The following is a 21656-nucleotide window of genomic DNA, read 5'->3' as shown; positions in this document are numbered from 1 at the left end:
GGCTCCCAGCTTTCCCCGCGCCGCAGCGTGTCTTACTTTGCAAGCCACCCGGTGAGGGCAGAGCTTCCCGAAGCCCAGAGGGGGCTGAATGCGCCGGAGCAGTGTCACCACGTCCAAGTGTTTGATCCGTCCCCTAAAGAAGAAAACACAGTGAGGGTTGTATCCTTACCGCGGGGCGACCTGCTGATCCGCCTGCAGAGCGCAGATGCAGTTGGAAGTGTCACTGAGATCTTGCCAGCCCCACTCTGCCATTCCCTGTAGCCTGGACAGAGTTGAAGGGATTATTTCAGGCCTCTTGCATTTGGTGCGTTCCTCAGGATTTGCCCAGCATGCGTGTAACTTCTACTAGTACAAAAAACCCAGCTGTCAGACGTACACAAGTCAATACTTGCAAGAATTGACTTCGGTGTTTTGAATGCTGCCGTTCCTCAGTGCATGAATGGACAATTTTAGGTTGTCCTCCCATCGCTGACCTGCTCAAAATCTATGGCTGCTTGTTTAACTCTCAGTCTTAGGGCTACAGCAGGCACAGAGGTGCAAAGGGTCTCTTTTGTCCTGGTGCTTTACCTCCCATATAAATAGCCCCAAGACACTATCTTTTGATACTAGTTTTTGCTTTGGGCTGTCACTGGAGCCAGTGCAAAACAAAGTGTTGAATTTCCTCCACAGCAGCACTTGGGTTTCTTTTAAGTTCTGTAAATGGCATCTCAAAAGAAGAACTCTCTCATGGAGGGTGGAGAGCTACCAGAGCTGGAAGTGGGGCTTCAAGCATGGGACATGGATGGGGAAGAGGAAAAAAAAAGAGCTTCCCACTTGTAGAAGAGAAGGAACAGGACATCATCTGTACTGAGCAGCTATCTGTACTATAAAGGTTCAGCCACTGCAGTCTTGCCTTCAAACAAGCACGAATAGGAGCATCTGTTCTGTTAAACAGTATATTTATTAGAATTCTGTGCTTATCCCCTATCGATATCAAAACTCTCTTTGGACAGTCACCATGGACAGGAAAGAGGGTTTCAATTTACATATCACTCTGATAATGTGACATGGCCTCACATATTGCAGAACCTGAGCCCAAATTAATCTTGACACCATGTCTCCTAAAGAGATCTGCTTTTAGTTTACACTAAGAGCTCTTTCCACAGTTTTTGCATTATGAAGGGGGCTTTGCAATTACAATTGTCAACTGTACTGTAATGCCACAGGGATCTAAATGCACTTTAAGCCTAAGTATGTGTCAAACAGAGCATATAATACTGAATGTCAGTTAAGCCGTTGTGTGAGTTGTTCTTGTGTAACTTTAAATCCCTGCAAGTCTGCTGCTGTGGATAACCCCGCAGACAATGTAACGCAGCCATGTGAAAGTACAGGTTGTGATGGGCCTATATGACATACGACAAAATGGAGATTTGAGCACAGCAGCTCTACTATGAGTAGAAAGTCAAATAGAAGAGTCACAGCTCAATATTCCAAACACATGCAACAATAAACCAACTCTCTAGCCTCCTTTGCTCAATCTCCTGCTGCTCCTCCCTAAACTGAAAGTGAAGCAATGTCCTGGAAGGTAATAGTGCAGCCTAAATATTGAGATTTTTGTGTGTATCCTTGCACTGCTTGACTATGGATTCACCAGCAACACCTTGTGGAGGTATCTATTTTAGGATTTATTCAGAAAAAAAGTGTTCCTGCAGGAGGAACATGGAACTTACTGCCCTAGGTCTAGAGAATAGAAAACAATGGGCCTGTTCTCCCAAGGAGCTCTGATATCCCAGCTGGGTTACTTACTTGGCTTCAGGGTCATACTCTGCCCAGATCCTTTTAAACTCATCCAGGTGGTGTGGTCCTAAAATGGACCAGTCCCGTGTCAGGTAATCAAAGTTATCCATTATAACAGCTACAAAAAGATTGATGATCTGCAAACAAGGACAGAGATGATGTGAAGGATGAGGCAGGTAACAGTAGACTTTACCAGGTTTTCCATATAAGGTCTGGATTTGAACTCACAAAACCAGGAAGCCATTGAAGGTGGGTTCTCTGTCCCTCCAGACCCCAGTTTAAATGGGGGGATATTCTCACATGGTCACATTTTTCTCTTCCCTACTGAATGGATGAGGCCCACGTTTGCTGAACGCTTAGACATGCTGTGATGGCTTTTTGTTTACTTGTGTCTTTGCCCTGCAGAACAGGGTAGTGGTGGGAGAACCTGGGGTTTATCCTCTACAGGCAGTGGGGCTGAGATGAAAGTCCTTTCTTCTGGCCCGAGACCAAAACTTTAAAAATGTTGCTGCTGTTCACTGGGAGAGTTTTGTGCACTGATGCCAGCTGCAGAGCATGTGCTGTCGCTCTGAGCAATGCTGCATTGCCAACACGGAACAGATGCAAGTGGGATATGTGTATTCTCACAGTCATTGCTGCTGGCAGGGGAGGAAAAACCTGCTCAGCAGACAGAAGGAAGGTAGGAGGGAAGGTGGGAAGTGTGGCTGAGGCATTGCTAGCCTCAGCACAGCCCACAACACACTAATTTGGTTTTCTCATTGAGGGGGAAGGGGGAAGAGCACTCCTTTGCTGTGTACAAAGGATTGGGATTGGAAGCAGAGCACCCTCCAGAACTGGAGGGAAGCAAGAATGGCAGTGACCAAGGGGGTGTCACCACTGAAAGGGTGCTGCTGGGAAAGACCCCATTGGGAGATTTCTCCTCTTTGAGTCTTCTGCTGTGCAGTGCTGGTATCTGGGGAGGCAAGCACTCAGTCTGACAGAGGGCAGGTTTCAGTTGCTGGGTTAGACTCACCAGGAAGGCACAGAGCATGTAGAAGCTGATGAAATAGAAGACGGCGAAGCTGCTGCCACAGGAGTGCTCAGCTTCGGTGGAGTTGGCTGCCTCTGATTCTGGGTCGCACTTCTTGTCTGGGAGACATGCCAGCATGATTTCCTGCCAGGCTTCACCGGTGGCACACCTGGGCATGGCAAAGGGCAAGGGAAGACAGCAGTGACCTTTGATGTGAGAGGGACTGGAGCATTAGCAACCTGTTCCTGCTCCCATGGACATCAATGGGAATTTTGCCACTGAGGTCAATTAAGAGCAAGTTAAGCTGATGGTCAGGCTTTGACATACACTGGCATACCCTGCTCCTCTTTTTGGCTTTATTGCCATCATCAGCGTGTTGTTTCTGACTGACTTTTGCTAGTCTGGGTATGGGGCTGTCATGCTCCAACCAGCCAGAGTCATCGAGATGTGTGTGATACACCTGTGGATTGCGTGAAAAAACTCCTTGAAAACAAGGAGAAAGTGTTGAATTTCTGCTAACTCCCCACTCTTTGAGCACCCATCTCTGGCCTCAGCATACCTGGCCACAGCTGGAGCAGGATAATGTGCTAAGCTGAGCCAGGCATGACCACGCCAAAGCATGAGTGGGAGTTCATGTCCCTTTCCCTGCTAAAATAAGCTGGAAGTCATACTGGCTTGATTTGAAGGAAAGGAGGAGTTTGTGATGCATATGAACATTTGAGAGCACTGAAAACTGGCAAGCTTCCTTCTGAGTAGGAGGGTTTGCCTTCATCCCCAGCACTGAGTGTTGGCCAAGGTCAGCTGGCAGGGTACAAGGCTTACTGGACTGGTCGTTTCATCTGACATAGCTCCTAGGCTCCTTCACTAAGGGACAACATGTTTCTACTCACCTCGTGAGCGTGACAAGGTAGAAGGAGATAAGCTGTCCCCAAGAGCAGAGGAATCATGCATCCCAGACTGACACGTTCCAGAGCTGTTAGACACCCACCTGAAAAGCAGCAGCACTGCCTGAGGGAAGGTCTGGAAGTTGTTGTTGCGGTTGATTTCTGTGGTATCGTTCAGCGCAATTTTACCAAACACCTGGCAGAAAGCAGAAGTCTTTTCAGATTAGTCCTGCAAAACCCCCAAACCTCTTATCACTTGGAGCTCTTGGCCTCACCCTGACTGGGTTTTAACAGAATCTGCTCTTCTCTTAAAAAATAATTTTCACAGGTCTTTCATATTTACTGTTGCTTCCCTTGCTTGTAGTTTATCACCAGAAAAGCACTCATTTTGTAACATGAGGCATCTTTTGTTAAAACAAGACATACTTCCTTATTTCATACACTGTGAATACATGATATGGGGCCTTATTTTAACAGGCACTTGTATGGGCATGGGGTCCAGCTGAGAGAAATCAATAACACAGAAGAAAAGGCTCCTTCCTTCATTGCTTATCTGTCTTCACCAAGAGGAAATGATAGCAAAAGACCAACAGCTGCAAAGCCTTGAGCTTCCAACTCTGTGGGGTGCCTTGGATCCTCCCAAAACAATGTAAAGTATGTTGCTTTGGATCTAGAGATTGCCCAAACACCTGCCCTTGTCACCAGCAGATGTTAAAGGCACTCCCCACCCCCCGCCTCGGCCCCAAATGCAGCAGTGTGAAGATGATGACCAGATTTGCCCAGACAAGGATGGCTTACAGCTTCCTTCCGTGACCAGTTGTTGCTGCACTGACTGGTTCATCCACTCCCAGCACAAAGCCTGCAACATCAGCAAACCTTTTTAGGGGCCTGCCCTCAGATGTGAAATCCGAGTGCAGGAGAGTTTCAGGCTTCTTTAAAGAAGTCTTATATAGCTTTGTTACTTTTGGGCTCCAGGACTGAGAGGTTAACACACCTTGCTTGGCAGAGAGGTCTGCACAGCATGGTCAGCCAGGACTATTTATTCCCTTTCGATAGCAACGTGCCAGAGATCTCAAGGACTGAGCGCTGTAATCTCATAGCCAAAATGAGCAGCAGGAACAGAGCAGCTCTGAGAGAACATGGAGCTTCTTTTCAAGCAAATGTCACTGATAATTAACACCCCAAGAGAAACAACAACGTGGAGAGAAGCGCGGGGACAATGGCAGGGAGGCCATTGCCAGATGGGAGGGAGGGTTTGTATGTGGCAGGCTTTCCGCAGGGGGTTCCTCATGGATGTGTGGGCCTTCCCCAGCCCTGACCGCCCCCACGCTGCGGGTAACAGTGACAGCCCCAGCTGCACCGAGGAGGAGCAGGAGGAGAGTTTAAATGCTCAGAGGCAGTTTGAGCAGAGGCAGCCCATATTTTTCGTTTCAGGCAAGTGTAGGCAAGGGAACTTCCCATGCGGAAGTCTGATTTTCCTTTCAACCCTGCAGCTTCCCTCAAACATGAGGCACTAGCTAGTCCAGGTGCTGTGCATTAGGCACCTATGAGGAGCTGTAGGTAGGGATTCCTCTCTCATGGCCTCTCTATTCTGTGCCTCCTGGGCCATGATATGAGCAGCTTCATCCATCAGCATCAATTTGGATTTTTCCACTTGGGCACATTGGGTAGTGAGGCTTGAAAGTTGTTACACTCCAAGTCAGGGCAATAGCTGAGATAAAGTGGTAGAAAATTCTTATGTTTTAATCAGATCTGGTACATCTAGTCTTTCAAGGTAGATGCTTAATGGAGTGAGGAAGGATTTTCCATCCTATGTGTCCCTGCATGTGAGGGAACTCTGTGTGTCAGCAGGTTCAAGAGAGCAGCACACAAAATGTCTGAGATGCCATTTGGACAAAAAGTGATGATAACAGGTCTGTGGGCTCTAAGCAAAGAGGGAAGATGGGAGAAGTTGGTTTTCTCACTGGAAGACAGGAGGGCAGGAAACGATCTAGTAAACGAGATCAATGTGAAAGACAGATGTATGATCTTCAGGCTGCTGAGATTATTATAACAGAGGCTTGAATGAAAGCCAAGGACTAAATAGTCAACTTAGAACTAGTTGACAGAAAAGGGAATAAAATTACAGAATAAAATACCTAGCCCTGGCAGTGCCCTGATCTTTGTAGATCCCATCTGTGTGGGTGCTTGGAAGCCATTTTTAGTGTTTTGTGTAGCTACATAACACTAGTGTAATACTCTCAAGTGATTTTCCATATAGCACAGGTAATCCTGCAAGATCTTGAGCATTTGAACTAGTTAGATATTAAAGGCAACACAGGGAAGTTTACAGTATGAGCCTAGTAGACTAAATGACAGCTGTAATTACTGGGGGCAATTGAGGTAACCTATGATAATTCAAGAAAAGACTAGTTTTATTTTTCAAACTGGGGGAGGCTAGATGGAGTCTGTGAAAAGATGTGATTATAATCACAGGAAACAAATTAAAACAAGGTCACAGAGGTCAGATGCATTTTGTTACAAATTCTGTTAGCACTGTGAAACTAAGAAGCCTGTCATGTTTGAAGACCTCTGGAAGCAATTATGTCATGCCTTTCTATACTTTGGTCTCTGGTCCCAAGGTGGCTGTCTTGTCTGAGATCTTTGATTAACACCAAAGTGGAAAGTGAAGCTTAGTTTGAAAAGCACCACAGCAAATGAGGCTGAGACTGTCACAGACCATGCCTATATCACATACTTTCTTCAATGGTCTGTATGCAGCATCAGTTCCTTGCACAGATGAATGCTCAAGTCAGTTACAAGTTCATTTTGCAGACTGAATAGGATATTGTATTGATGCAACTTCCTCAAGAATTTGCACAAACACAGAGCTGTGGTACATTATGTCTGATCCTATATTTACCTTCATGGGTGTAAATCAAAAGCTGGTGTTTACAACTCAGTGGAAGTTACACCAGTGTGAAAGTGATGCAAGAGAGAAATTTGGGGTTGTTCAGTGCAGCACAGCCATAAGCCCACTGAAACAACTATTTTGAACCAGCAAGCAAGACAGAAAATCTCCCTTGCCACAGCTGCTGGGTATTCCTTTGAGAGTGTGAAGGGCAGGCACAGTCCTTTTACTGTTTGCATATTGCATTCTGCCATTAATTGGGTAATCTTTTTTTTTTTTTTTTTTTTTTCTGGAGTGCATTGTGCTTCTGTTGGAAGTGCATAGTCAGACAATGTTTTCCAACTAATGCTAGCTGTCATCTCACCTTACTGGGCAAAAACATTCTTGTAAGCCCCTACAACCACACATTGATCTAGTTATAAACTCACTTCCCAAAACTCTAACATGAGAAGACAGACACAGTTGAGCTCTTTAGCATCACTTACCTGCATCCCGATCACGGCGTAGATGAAGAACAACATCACTATTAAAAGAGCCACGTAGGGGAGAGCCTAGAAATGAAAAAAAAAAAAAAGAAAAAAAAAAGAAGAAAAAAAAAAAAGAAAGCACTGTCCACCGAGCCCGGTGCACTGGAGCCTGGTTAATGCTGGGCAGAGGCTGGCCCCAAACGTAGAGTTTGTAATTTGGCCAGATGGCCACTAGATGCCTCTACAGGCCCACATTTGCTTGCCCTCCCCGCCGCCAACCCTGCTGCCACCCAGCTCAAGCAGGCTCTGATTCTGCTCCCACTCGTGATGGTGTAGCTCTGCTGCCTTCAAATCAATCCTGCCCTTGACAGAGTGAGGAAAGCGAGGGCAAAAACAGTGTCCACAGCTTCTTACCAAGAGGAGAAAACTCTCACAACCAGTTATTATTCCAGCACTAATGGCAATGTGATTTTTTTTCTGGATCCAGTCTGGTGAAATAAAAAATGCAACAGCTGCTGAGATCTCAATTCAAGGCTTCTGCTACAATGGCTGGTACCATGCTGAGTACCTAGAGGAGCATCAGCTTTGTTCCTTGTTCAGTGTTAGGTGTCTGTGATGGTGTCTGCGATGGTGTCTGCAATGCACTAAGTGTCTGCGATCAGCTGCTGAAGAGGAAATGCAGAGCCCTGATATGCAGAGCTGCCTCATAAGGAAGAGGCCAGTGCAATCAGCAAAGTGTTGAGTGCTATCGGTTTCCTCTGCCACAAGCAGGAACCAAGGGCACAGCTCGGGACCTCACAGGCTCAGGCTTTTGTGGAGGAATTTTCTACTCTTTGTTTTTGAAGTATATAGTGCTCAGACCAGAGATTTCTAGACCTTACTCTAGAGGCAATGGGCAGACACATTTGTCCAGAAAATGTGAGTAGAGTCCCTGATCTGGATTTGGAACACCCCATTTCACAGAGTATAACAAGCCTGTAACAGTATTATTTTTTTTTAATTTAAGGTTATTTACACATTTTATGTTAATGCCTAAATCCAACAGGGCTAAATCCTACAGGAGGAATCGAGGAAAAATTTTCACTGACCACTATGGAGATTTGACTAAGATCTGCAGAAATGATCTCAAAGAGATCTGAATATCAAAATGGCAAAAAAATCAAACCTTTAAACAATGTCTGTAATCATTATCTTGAGGCTCAGGGCAGACTCCTCTGTGTTTTGTGGGGGCAGCCAAATCTGTGTAGTAACCCCACAATGTCAGTGGAGATACACCAGCTCATAACTGGGCTCCAAACATTTTGTGATGATCTAGTTGGGACTTGATACACACAAGACCTAAAAAGAGCTCCTGGGATAGCGTCCAGACATGACGCAAGGTACATAACCTTACCAGTTCTTCTCTCTTTCAAATGGGGTTGGGAAAAATGTCTTCTCTCCTGGCTGTCTGGCCCTCCACTTTCTTCCCATGTTCTTCCACTCAGCCCACTCCTCTCCACTGATGCACCTTCGTACTCATCTCTGCCCCTTATTCCCCATGGCTCCTTCAGCTCCCCAACTCCCATATTCCACTCTTCTGGCTCTGTCCTCCTCCGTCTCTGTCCCTCCCTGGCTTTAACCACTTCGTCCTTGTGATTCCCACGGCCTTGCCTTGCCCTCAGCACCCCTCTCACTTCCTACTCCTCCCACTCGCCAGCCTGGGCTCTGTTGCTATCTCTGCAGACGGAAACCCCTCTGAGCATTTTCCCACCACACACTCCTCTTGACCAGTGCCCCAACTTGTATGTAAGCACCGTGTGCCACGCATAGGGCACATAGTAGTTACAACGGGCTCTGAACTTGAGCACAAGTTCATTGCTTATTAGGCTGCTCTGTGTGAGCAGAGACACTTCCTGGAAGCATGTGGGGACATGGAGAAGAGCCCATGCCAGACAAAGTCTGCTGGGATCCCAGATTTTGTCAGTGGGAGTGGCTGAATTAAGAGCTCTGCACAGTGGCTATTCTTAGCTACAAAAAGAGCCTCCCAGTAGTTGCAAGAGATGCTCTAGGCAGAGAATACCATGTTATAAATGGCTAAAGGCTTTCAAGGGAAAAGACACTTGCTTGCAGTGTGGTGGGTTTTTTTTTCCTTCCCCTGCTGTGAAAGATACTTCCCTTGATACTTTCTCCCATCACTCTACAACCCTGCCTAAAAGTGACTCTCCAGTCAAAGAGGTCTGAAGGTCACTAGAGGGAAGTACCAGGCACTCCCTTTCCCATCCATCTCATCCTCTCCAGCCAAGAGCTGTGGCAAGCTAAGCTCAGGAAATGAGCTTAGTTTAGCTAAAGAGGCTGGAGGGGCACAGGGGCAAGGGGGGAGGAAGCAGGAGCTGGAAAGTGTGACTTGTCCCCTGCATCAGGAGTGGCTGGGATGTGCCAAGGGAATCTCATTCCTATGCATGCAGACAAAATGGTTCCCACTGGAGCTGCTCAAATAACAACCTGGAAGTTAGCAACCATGTAAGCAATGGAAAAAGTCACTTGTGGTACAGATGTGTGAGAAAACTGCTGTGCAATATTAGATCCCCTGGCAGTCGAGGAGCGCGCAAAATGAGAGTCCTTTGCATGAGCCTGGTGATCTGGCTACCGAGACCACCTGAGAGCTGCCTTGGAAAAGGTTCGGATTGATCCCTGGTGTACACATGTACTGCTTCTGCTGACAGAGACAGAAGTCATGGTGATCCACAGCACTGCAGGCTTTGGTCCCAGCTTCTGTTGTAGCTGGTGAGGTTTAAGTTTTAAATGGTGGCTCAGCTCCTTTCTGATTTGAGTCAAAACAAATACTACTGACCATTTAAATCCCCAGTCCGAGGGATATACATTTGCTGTTTCAGGACTTGTGTGTTGCACAAGTTACTCTTTCATGCTTTTGCCCAATGGTGTGTCCTGCATATTTTTCTTCGATTTAGACCACCATGTGCATTCCTGTGCTGTCTTTCCCTGATGCTTCCTCTGGACTTTCCCCAGCTAACATCCAGGTTGTGCTGGCCCCGTAAATTCAGGTCAAGCACTTGTAAAATACAGGCATATGCTATGCTTCATCCCTAACTACCATTTTTCTATGTGTGGCTAGGTTAAGGGCTGGTTTGGAAGCAGTTTTTCTAGCAAATAGCTATCTCTTGGTGCTTGTTTTCCCTCAGAGGTGATGATTCTTATCCAGTTTGGCCTCCTTCACCTTCCCCTATCTACTCTGGTACTTTACCTACCACTGAAATGCAACCTGCCTATAGGGCAAAACCGGCAGCAATTTAATAGCTTGGCATCATTACCAGGGACAAAGGTGTGGGGCCAAAAAGGTTAAATTATTCCTGGATGAAAGCATGGGGACCACACACCTCTAATATTCACTGGAAATCCTCAAAACAAGGCTTATGAGAAGATTAATTGAGACCCAGGCCTTCCCCATAGCTGCATATTTTGCTTAAAGCAACAGATAAAAAATACAGCTAAAACAGAAAAAAGAGAAAGAGGAGATTGAAGGGTTACAGATAGGTGGTAACTGACTTGAACTGAACTGTCAAGGCTGTTCAGGAAGGTCTCAAGCAATTACTCGTGCTTTAAAGATGAAACTCATATGCCTCTGTGAGATCCATTTACTTGACTCTCATTCGTGCCATGTGTCATTGGTGTGCACAGCTCTGACCAGCAACCTTTGAGATCAGGTATGTGGGTGAAACCCCTCCTTAAGGGGAAAAAAAAAAAAAAGTTAGGTCTTACTTAGAGATAAGTGAAAGAGTACCTGGAACGACTTGATGAAGGTCCAAAGCAGCGTCCGGATGCCCTCCCCTCGGCTCAGGAGCTTCACAAGACGCATCACACGGAAGAGTCGGAAGAAGGTGATTGAGATGCGAGAGTTTTCCTCTGCATTCTGGAAGCCATTGGCACAGAGGCAGGAGTTACAACAGCACGGGAGGAACAGGGGCACTGGGCCACAGAGGACGCTACGCCGAGAGCTCACTGCACTGTTCCTTGTCCTGGTACCACTCCCTGGGCTGGCACTGCCCCACCACTCTGGGGACAGGCCAAGGCTGGTCAAGCCTGCCCTCTCTCTCCCATGGTGGTGAGGCTACTCTATGAGGGCTCTCGAGGCCATCAGCCTCTCCCTTCAGGTTGTCTGGACTTTTGGGGATTAGGGATATGTCATGCTATAAGCTCCTCCATTATATCTCCTTCCCACACTGGAAAGATGCAATTCTCCTTTGACATTGTGCTGGAGGAGAAAGAAACTGTCTTTTGACCTGTCTCGAGTGTTTTACCCCAGCAAGCACCTCAGCCAGTGTCTCTGGTGAATCTGGTGCCAGACATCTGCCACATGCCCCTTGCTCTGCTGAGAAACAGCAGCAGGTCCCAGGCCTGCTCTGCCCCTGCCCCATTGCTGGCATCACCAGCACTGCTGGCAGCCCCGCTGTCCCTGCCCTGCTGTGGCCATGCTGCTGGGGGCTGGGCCATGGTCACTCACTCCCGCTGCCCTGCGTTCAGGCCTTTCACATTTCCCACGACCCCTTTGTATTTCCCACAGTCTGCGCACTGACTTCTGTTTTTTAAAAACATTTTATTTTGGCTTTGCTGCTACTGTTCAAGCGTGTAGTATTTTAAAATAGTCTTTCTTCTGGCCTGTTTTTTTTTTTTTGGTTTTTTTTTGTTTTTTTTTTCCTTTTCTTCCTTTTCCTCACAGCATCTGCTTTGTTCCTAAGCAATTTCCCCTGGGCCTGTAACCAGCTCTGACGTTCCTCAGCCTTCACACGGGTGACGGCAATGTCCCTCTGAGCGCTGCTGCGGCAGCATGCTCACCTGGGCCTCGTCGGAGGACCTGCTGCCTTCCTCAAGGGGAGGCGAGGCACAGAAAATGCCATGTTTCCCACTTCCTTAACCCACTAAAATAGTGTGGGAAGCCTGCGGAGCTGGTGGCTTCCACTAGCAGCAGGACTGTGGGACTGTGACCTCCTGTTGCAGAGGGAGATAATGCTGTCACCCTGACACTTGACCTGCTGTGGAGCAAAGAAGTGCACAGAAACCTCCTCTGTCCCCACCCAGGCTGCAAAGACCACAGTTTGAGTCTGAACACCACCGAAAGAGCAACATTTAGGAGGAAGAAACAGTGCAGATCACCCCTGCTGTTAACTACTCACCACTGTGTAAACCAAGAGAGAACAGACCTTTTGGATTTCCCGTCACCGGGCAGCGAAAATGGCAGCTGCTTGTCTGTCTGCTCCTGATAAAACCCAAGGCATAGGAACTGCCTGGACATATGTTTCTGGGATTATATGTCCAGATGAGGACGTGTACCTGTGAGCTGTGTGTGCTCCTGTTTCCAACCCAGGATCAGCAGATTGGTGCTCAGCTGTTGGCCGCCGGCTGGGTCCGTGGGCCAGCTCGTGGTGTAGAGCCATGGGGGCATACGGGGGCCATAGCTGCTTGCTAGTGTGTGAGCCCCGCTTGCACAGAAAGCACAGCACCATGTGCAATAGTTCAGGATTGCACCCCAGCTGCGGTTTGTCTGTCTATCTGCGGTGAATCACCAGTGAATATTTTGGGTAGCTTTCTCCAGTCTGCAGCAAAGGATGGCACTCACTGTCACCGGGTGAAAAAGATTAGGGGAGCAGGCTGTGTTAAGGAAAAGCCTGAGTGCTCCCTGCATCTCACATCATTCTCATTTTCTGACTTGGATAACAGGCTGGGGACTTCAGTGAATCAGAGTTTTTGCTCTGAGGTGAAGGAGGGAATGCAGCCTCCAAGAAACCAAAAATCATGGCATTCAATAGTCTCAGCACTACAGTCCCCGAAGGCTAACTGTAAGGTCACACACCTCTCCCAGTCCTACAGAAGTCCTAGGGCCTCCCTTCCACTTTCTTTAAGCAGCTAAATTCCAATACCACCTAAAAGAGAGCTGAGGCCCAAATTTAAAAGTTGGGTGGTCAGCGGTACTGCTGTGGTTGTGACCTCCCCCCAAAAAATTGTTTTCATATTCTACATGCTGCTGCTCTTGTCAGCTTGGCCCTTTGGATGGCAGCAAGCTGGGACATGGGTCTGGACACAGGTTTTAGCATTCCTTTGTCTTTCCTTGCTGAGAGGAGGCAGCTGCTGTAGGCAGAAAGTTATGCCTATCCTCCTAGGGTCCTGGAGTAGGCAAAGTCTGAGCAGTGGATGAAATAGAAGCAATTCCCCCCGACAGAAATCTGCAATCTACTGGCATCAAACCACTTAGCCAAAAAAACTCTGTGATGTTATGGGAGATGACGGCTATTTTACAACTAGGTGGCTACAGATTAGCTGGTGCTTGCTTTCTCCTGGCTTTCATCCAGCTTTTAAAGGCGTATCCTTGCCAGAGGAGGGAGGTTCTGCAAAGTGGCAATCAAGAGACTGGAATTAATGGAACTCTGCTGGAGTGGTGTGGGAACTGCCTTAGGACACCAAGGCAGCAGAGTTTGTGTGTGCCATTGCATGACTTACTCTTTTTTGTGCAAAGTACAAACTCAAATGTTACAGTGAATCAACTCATTGAAGAGGAACTTCAGAGTCCCAATCCTTTGTAGCCTGGAGGCTTGGACATGAAGTCACATTGCAAACTCATTCAGTGTCACATTGACAGTGACATAGTTTGTTGCTAACAAGAAATCTTGCCAGGTCTAGCTTCTCTCTTGGTGATTCATTAGAAGGCAGAACGACAGTTAACTTGACCAAAGGAAAGCTCAGGATGCACAAGAGATATACACATGTGCAGCATATTCACAGCTCATGTGAACACCAGACTCACACCAATACACGACATGGCAGCTTCATGCACAAATAACTAGGCTGGGCTTGGAGAGAGAACTCGTGATCACGGGGAAGAGAGTAAAGGAGTGTGTTAGAGAGAGTGTTACAAAAGCTGGGAGGGTGGTCTGTATTTTCGGTCTTACCATAGAGGAAGAGCATTGGGTATGTTCAGCTGGCTTTAAAGAAAGGCAGACAGAAATAACCTGTAATAATTCTCCAATCAAGAGCCCTAGTAAACTAGGTCTTGGCTAACACAGGAGCAACAAAATGGCAGGAAAGGGCAAAAGGGAGTTTGAAAGAAATGCACAAGAGGCTGGGCTTATTCCCTACAATGCCTAGGATCAAAGCTGGCCATGGCAGAAGTAGGTACAACTCTCGTTGAATTTGATGTAAGCTGTATCCACTACCACCACATGTGAATTGCACCCAGTATCTTCTGAGTGCTATACATCCTGGAATCCAGGCAGTAGAGGTACTGATATTGTTACAATGTTTTTTGTATCACTGCTACCAAGTTCAGTACAGGGGCTGATTTAGCTCCCCAACTCGGATCTGGGCCATGTCTGAACAGGGACCAGCCAGCTTCTAGTGCATCAGTCTGGTTTGTAAACCCATAATATCCCAGTGCTAAAGCAACACTTTCTATTTATATATCCCTATTCCCTTACAAATGGTTCTGGGTGCTAACATTGTTGTTACTAAGACAACGGGCTGGGACAGAGTAATCAGCTCTTGTCAACCTTACAATACCCACCACCAGCTGTGGAAGCTGCATTGGTAAAGATGCTTATCTTGGTCTACCTCCACTCACCTCACAGCAAATCTCCAAGGACCCTTGGAGGCCAGGCTGAGCTGAGTTGAGCCTCGGTCATGCCTGTAAGGGTCTAGTTGCTGCAAACACTCTGCCTGACATGCCTTGATTAACTTCTGGGGCCACTTCCAATACTGAGAGCAGTTCTAAAAAACACCCAAGGCCACAAACACCCTTAGGTGTAAGCAGCAGAATTTACAATTAAGTAAAATCTAGCTTTATCAGGAGTCCTTCAGTTCAATAGTAACATAATCCTTCAGGCCTAACCTCTGCCATATACCCCCTACGCCAAACTTGTCTGTCATTACTTCCCGTGACTACGTTAGCAAAGCTGAATTTCTTCTTCATCTCCAGTGCCCTGGAGGACTCCTGCAGTGTGCCTCTGCTCTCCAAGGACACTGCAGTAACCAAACCAGCATTACCTAAATAAAAACTGCATTTTGGATGCACAGCCTTTTTGGTGATAGAGGCAAATGAGAACAATTGAAAACACAAGGTACACCTAATCATAAAATAGTCTTCTGGGTTAACTCATTGGCTTGGTAATGTCAGCTTTCATTGCTTTTATTCTCGTCTTTCACATGTTTGCTCTTGTGTTTTCTGTTCAGATCACATACAGGCAAAAGCTGACTGGCATACCAAATAAAGGAGCGGTGCCCATAGAGACATTTCTTACAGATCAGGCATAGATTTTGATTTTGAGTTGCTGGGCGAAGTGAGGAATAAGGGAGGACCCTTATTCTGCTAGTTGCTGCATTCCTGGCAGAAGGTACAAAGCCCCTTCAAACTAACTGAAGAAAGCCCAGAAATTTTCAGCACCTTTCAGGATTCTCCACCCTTCCTGGCTGGCGGTGTTGGTGCATCTAGGACTGACTGTCTGAAGAAGTCTTTTAAGTTACTGTGGAACATTATACCTTGCTTGTCATTCTGAAATAATTAGTATTTAATCAGAAAGTGTGGATAATAGTAAAATAACAGTAAAAAAAAATCTGTATAAAAGGATAGGACTGTATAAGGAGTTAAGATGGCACAGTTGATATGGGATACTCAACTCAGAGGAGTTGGCAACATGTTGAAAAACTAGAAATCTAAGGTTCCGAGTATCTTTGGCACTGCTAAGAAAGTGAAGTAGAGGTTGACTTACTCCTCTCTTATTCCCTGAGCTAACTGACCTATGTTTTAAGATGGGGTCAAATATGAAGCAATTATTTCACTATCTACAGTGAAGGCTTAAAAGCAGCATGGGAAAGTTTCTGTTAATGCTGGCAGGTGGTATTAGTACACACTGTTGCACAGTGGGCTGAGGTTCCTGATATGCTTGTGCATACAGTATTTTGTGCATGAGTATATGAGGGGGGAAATCAACCCTCAGCTGTGGGTTGTTGAATACATTTTCTGATATCCACAAAGGTTTCAGAGAGGAGCCGAATCTAACCATTTTCCACCTGTGCTAAAAAGGTACCGTATGGACCTGAGCACAGATATCTGAGGACCCGTTACTGGGACTTTCAGTGTGGCCATTCCTAACTATAAAGCCAAGAGAGCTATTGCTAGATTTTCTGAGAATCTTCAACTTTGCAAGTGATGTAGATATGCCAGTTTTAGGACGAGGAGAGGCACCCTGCACCTGAGAACGTAGTAGTCATGTCAGTTCACAGGGCTGGAGGCACGGTGATAAGTACCTAGAACTAAAGCCAGTATCTAATGCCCATATGAATTGGACAGGATTTCATTTCTACAAATCTCAGAACAATTTGCAAAAGCAAATCCTCATCTGTTTAATGTCTCTGAAAGAGCTTTTGAAGAAGCTACACCACTTAACAGAAGGAGGCCTTGGCTGTACTCTGTGGTCTAACCTGCAAAGGAACTCCCAGTATTCTACTCTGCTCTTGTCATTTGGGGCACAAGTAGCATGCACATAACTGAATGAGAAAGGGCAACAACAGTCACAGTGAGATCAGTCAAGAGATGATGCTTTGCACAATTTCAATCATAGAGAAAACGGACCTGAAGTATAAATCACAAACAAGTCCAGGGATGTATTAAGAGCAATGTAGAAGGGAACCTGCAGGCTAATAGTGGGAACAGAAATATCTGAGGCAGGATGCATCCATGTAAAGGCACTCAACAGGGATGAGTGCAATGAAACTGCTTGGGCCATTTTTTTTTTTTTTCCTCTTGATGTCACCATATTAAAAAAGGTAATAGAGATGCTAAGGAGCAGAAGAGGTCAAGAAACAGAAAAGCAGGTTCTAGAAGTCAAAGTAAAGATTCAGTAGGATAAAGACTGAGGGATCCCTGAAGCATGTCTGAAAAGCTTCTCAGAATATTGTTGCCTGCATATATCTCATTTGGACTAATGTACAATGTTACCAGAGCACCTACATTTTCAATAGACACATGGCTCAAGCTGTTGCTAACCTGTGTGTGTCTTCAAAGCCCCTACAGGCACAACTTATGCCCATCATGAATTCAGGATCCCAAGCAAGGAAGTCTCTGGGAAAAAAAGACAGTGTTGTTCAATGGAGAGACACTTAAAATCTCAGAGACCATAGTACTAAACAAGGTAACTGGTAGTACTGTGTTCCTGCTAACTGCTCCACCTGCATAGGTGGGACTCAGGCTTACTGGCAGCTATTTGCAAAGAACATACCACCTCCAGGAGGGTACAGGGAGCATCAGAGTGTCCTGAACCTCCATACTGACTCACATATCAAAGCTGGTGTCTGATCTTGCCATCGAGTCAAGGAAATAGTTTTTAACAGGTTGTGTTTACAGTTTTCCAAATCCTGATCATACCGTGAATGCTTTGGAAGCTAGGAGAGGATAAAATTTGCACTCCAGGAGAACCACTTTCAATGTTTCAAGTGCAATACATAACAGTCAATATCATACAATGTTTATGCTATAATGTAATCCATTCCAAAATTCTGAGAAGAGATGACTTGGGTCTTCAGAGCTGTAAAGGCAGGAGCAAAATTATGAGCAAAAAGACTGAAGACTTTGTACCGTCATGGTAGTATCAAAGTCCCTTGAAATATACGTGGCTTAGAATACCTTCTGGATAGATAAAGATTTGGTAAAACACAATAAGTTGTTAATAAACAGATCCAAATTAAAGTTTCAGTAGAAAAATCCTGACAAGAGACATCAATCCCACCTCATCCCTGTGGAACCTTGGAGACAGAGGACCATGTTGAGAGGTTTGAGTTCCCTGGGGTTTTTGGCTGGTTTGCTGACAACTATAATGGCTATCCAGAGAAGCAGCACCTAGAAACGTTTGAAGGGGAGTGCCATTAGGTTTGTACAGCATATATTTTATCAATACATCCAAGGAGGCCCCTTGGCTGCTGGGTAAATATGTTTCAGTAGTTGTAGAAGCCTGACTGCCACTGAGATGATGGTACAGGCAGGCAGCACTCCCATTACCAGCACTGTTGATAGTAGTAATTTTTTACATGACAGAACACACTGGAGAGGATGAGTTCAGCTCCTTCAGAGGATCCATTCTTTGCTAGGAAGTCCAAACTGATTTTTTCCTGATGTCTGAGGAGTAAAAATTCCTTGCTGATAGTTTTTTTTTTTAACTTTCTCTCAAGACTTCGCCCATTTGTAGGGAGAAATCTCTTTTTGTAATGTAGAATCCAACCTTTATGTTGTGGAGAACTTTGGCCTGTCTTGATCTGGAGAACATTTAGGCAGTGGAATGCACAACAATGTTATTGTTGCTTTGTTAGTCAGAGTTGTCTCAGTCAATGCGGTGGTACAATGACAGCCTTCTAATTTTGCCTGGTAGCTCTAGGTTTGAAAAGAGAGGAAATCTGTGTCTGAGACTTTGGCACTGTGATATCACAGAGTATCTTAATATTTCTCAAGAAAACATGTGTTCAGATGCTTATATTGCCTTTTGTGACAAACAATCTATAATGGCATTTCTTCATTCAAAATATGGCTTGTCAATGAAGGTCTTAGGAGACCATGTGCTGTAGTTGGTTGTTGATGACAGATACCAGCTAAGATGTTTCCTTGATTGCTGTTGACATTTGGAGAATGAAAAGTTGCCCGTGAAGATGCCATATCTGTTGGAAATTTGTCCATTGGTCTGTTAGCCTTCTCCCATGAGGAAGGGGGTGATGTTCACTTGCTTTTTCTGTTCATTGCAGGAAGGATGCCTCTGAGAATCCGCACTTTAGAGTTCGCCTGAGAAGGCTGCAGTGCTGCGTAGCTCCTTTGCAGTTCTAGGATACTGGTCTCTTTAGCTCAAGTTCCTTGTAGCTAGAGGTCCTCCAAGAGTCCTGCCTACTTAAGCCATACTGTATCTCTGACCTTCTTGGACATGAAATGAAGGGCGGAAAGAGACATTTCTGGGGAAATGAAATCATCATAGAAACATATGATGTTTTTGAGGGGATTTTGAGGGGAATTAAAGGTAGTTTCATTAAGGGATACCTGATAAGCAACAGTGATTTGATTTTGTTGCTACAGGGAGACAGCTGCTCAGCCACTTTCATCTTGACTGGATGTAAAGGGCACAAATAGGGCAATTGCAAGCCAACAGCACTACTGTTCTGGAGTTTTTCTTTCACACATGCGGGTCACACACAAGCTTGAGATAGGATCTGCAAGTACATGAACTTCAAGAAGAACAAGAATTTACCAGGGTATAGGAAAAAAGGAGATTTAGAATTTACCAGTGCCATGGACACATGATAAAAGAAAAGCTACTAGACTTTTTCTGGCGTTTGTAGTGTCAAAAGTCTGAAGTGACCTCAAGAGGCTGTCTGAACAACACAAGTCTTTGTGGAGAGCTGGAAAAAATCAGGGTTTCAAATCAACCTGGCTGCTGGCAGGTAATAGCCCGCCATTACACTGGGGAGTTACCACAACCGCCTCCAGAGTCATCTGTCTGCCACTGCTGTGTGTGGTTTTAATCACAAGAACTCTAGAGATAAACCACCTGCCACAAAAGTCTGTGAAGTTATTCTAAGACCAGGCAGAAATATATCTGGTATTTCTCTGACAGGGAATACCACTGGATTGCAGATGGCATAATTCTCAATTCCCACAACGTTACGATGGAATCAAATTATTAGCAGGGAAAAAAAATAATAAAGCCAGGCAAGCTGCTCAAACTCTGCATTCTTATATTAAGTGTGCAGTTCTTTGAGAATTTCTGGGAATATTTTCAGTAAAACTAGCCAGAATTTTTTTTTTCTACAAAAATATATTCCATTAGAAGAATGCTGATGCTGAAAGCTAAATGTTCTGTAGAAACATGTCCATTTTGAAAAAGCATTTAAGAAATATAAGATTGAAATATCACATTTTGTCCTTTCACATTTCAATTTGAGTGTTCATTTCAATTAGAAATGTTATATAATGATAAAAAAATCAATCCTAGGCTAAACTGTTTTTACTTAAGCAAATTATTTCTGTTGGGATGATATTTTAAAGTTTTATTCTATTTTAAAACAGAAAAAATATTACAAGGAGCTTTTGTGAAACAAAGTCCTCCTATAACTCTAACATAGGTGAAGCACTGGAGTTTGTTTTGTATAATTTTCATAAATTGAGGTTTGGTTTTAGTGCCTATTAGAAAAGGGTGCCATCTTACAGGAAAACAGGGAATCAAGGTGTATGATGCTGCCTTTACTGGGACAAATGGTGAACACCTTGCTGATTTCCCTGGAAAAAGCCCCAAGTTTTTTCCAGTGCAATGTAACATGCTAATCCTCAGATAGCTCTGCAGAAGAGACTCTTGCACTAGGGAATTAAAATTTTATTTGGTGCAATAAAGGGAATTAGGAGAAATGTGACACCTGCAATCAAGTTTGCCATTACATTTCTGCTGACACTAACTCATGTGTGTCATTATACATAAAGTGCCAGCTCATACCAATGGAATATATATGCATTTATACTTCACATAGATTCCACATAATCTCAGATCTTGGGGGAAATATTAGCATATCCATATGCAACAAAAGCCTGTTTCAAATACAGTTAATAAGGTCAAGGTAACTTCTAAAGCAAATGAGTCCCGCAGCTATTAGTTTTTTTCCTTCGTTTCTTATGTCTTCTACGATTTTGAAATTCTAGAGCTTGCTTTTCTAATTAGCTTCAAATATGCAAATCACACCAATTTGAATAGCTTATTAATTAATTTCATATGTATGTCCATGAAATTGTCAGACAGTAATCTTATGGTTTCAAGTGCTTAAGGTAAATACAAGGAAAGTCAATTGCTTTAATTTGGTTATGCAGATTACCCTAGATTGACAATTACTGGACAGTTAATGAAAGAGTCACTTTTTACACAGCTGAAAGCTCTTTTTTTTCCCCATGACTTTCAGAAAAGCAGAACAATTGTTAAAGTATGTCTATGCAAATTATTCTTAATTTTCAGGATGTTTTAATAATCCTTCTCATTAACTCTGGGTAAGTGATGAGTTCAAGTCCTATGGTAACCAAGTCTGGGGGGCTCCTGAGAAACAAGTAGATATTAAACACTATCAGAGATGTAGTGCTCATCTTCAGGTACAAGTACTGGTCTGACTCAGAGAGGCAGGTGCAGCTTGCCTGTGTTTTATTATTTGTGTTTTGTGAGACAGGTAGCCAAAGAAAGCCCTAGAACATCTGGATAGGGAGGCTCTGAAGGTAAACTGAGCCATGAAAATAAATGTTGAAGGGCTACCTGTGTGCAAGACCTTTCACTTTTGCTTTACAGGTGGAGTGATTTTAAGGATTTTCCAGTTTGAGTACTAGCTGAGGACATGTTTTGCTGATTTGAACACCTCTACCAGAAGCCATGTGTGGCAGAGTGGACTTTTTTCATTCAACTTGATCCACAGGGCGAGGGCTCCTACAGGATATAATCAGGCTGTCCCAGCCCAGAGCAGACTAATGGGGATGGCCCTAGCATCAGACCAGACCACAGAGCAAGACGAAGAGAGAGCAAGTGTGAAAATTTAGAGTTCTGAGGTCTCCAGCTTTCCTCGGCTCTGTTACCATCTATGCCAATGGT

The 21656-nt window shown here is 44.9% G+C and overlaps 1 protein-coding gene across 1 annotated transcript in view; it reads right to left on the bottom strand.

Moving 5' to 3' along the window:
- Window positions 1–36: 36 nt before the first annotated feature.
- Window positions 37–21656, bottom strand: part of LOC104469827 (voltage-dependent L-type calcium channel subunit alpha-1C) — a gene marked incomplete at its 3' end in the record, with an annotated part of 91674 nt that continues 70054 nt past the window's right edge. Inside the window, exons 25-31 of the mRNA XM_010084538.1 lie at window positions 13965–13997; window positions 10805–10933; window positions 7045–7110; window positions 3774–3865; window positions 2789–2954; window positions 1786–1913; window positions 37–133 (exon numbers count right to left, since the gene is read on the bottom strand). Coding sequence (XP_010082840.1) covers window positions 37–133; window positions 1786–1913; window positions 2789–2954; window positions 3774–3865; window positions 7045–7110; window positions 10805–10933; window positions 13965–13997 — 711 coding nt within the window. The remainder of the gene's footprint in view (window positions 134–1785; window positions 1914–2788; window positions 2955–3773; window positions 3866–7044; window positions 7111–10804; window positions 10934–13964; window positions 13998–21656) is intronic.

The sequence above is a fragment of the Pterocles gutturalis genome, unplaced genomic scaffold (assembly GCF_000699245.1).
Source record: "Pterocles gutturalis isolate BGI_N339 unplaced genomic scaffold, ASM69924v1 scaffold140, whole genome shotgun sequence".
NCBI lineage: Eukaryota > Metazoa > Chordata > Aves > Pterocliformes > Pteroclidae > Pterocles > Pterocles gutturalis.
This window is presented reverse-complemented; position numbering and strand designations above follow the sequence as displayed.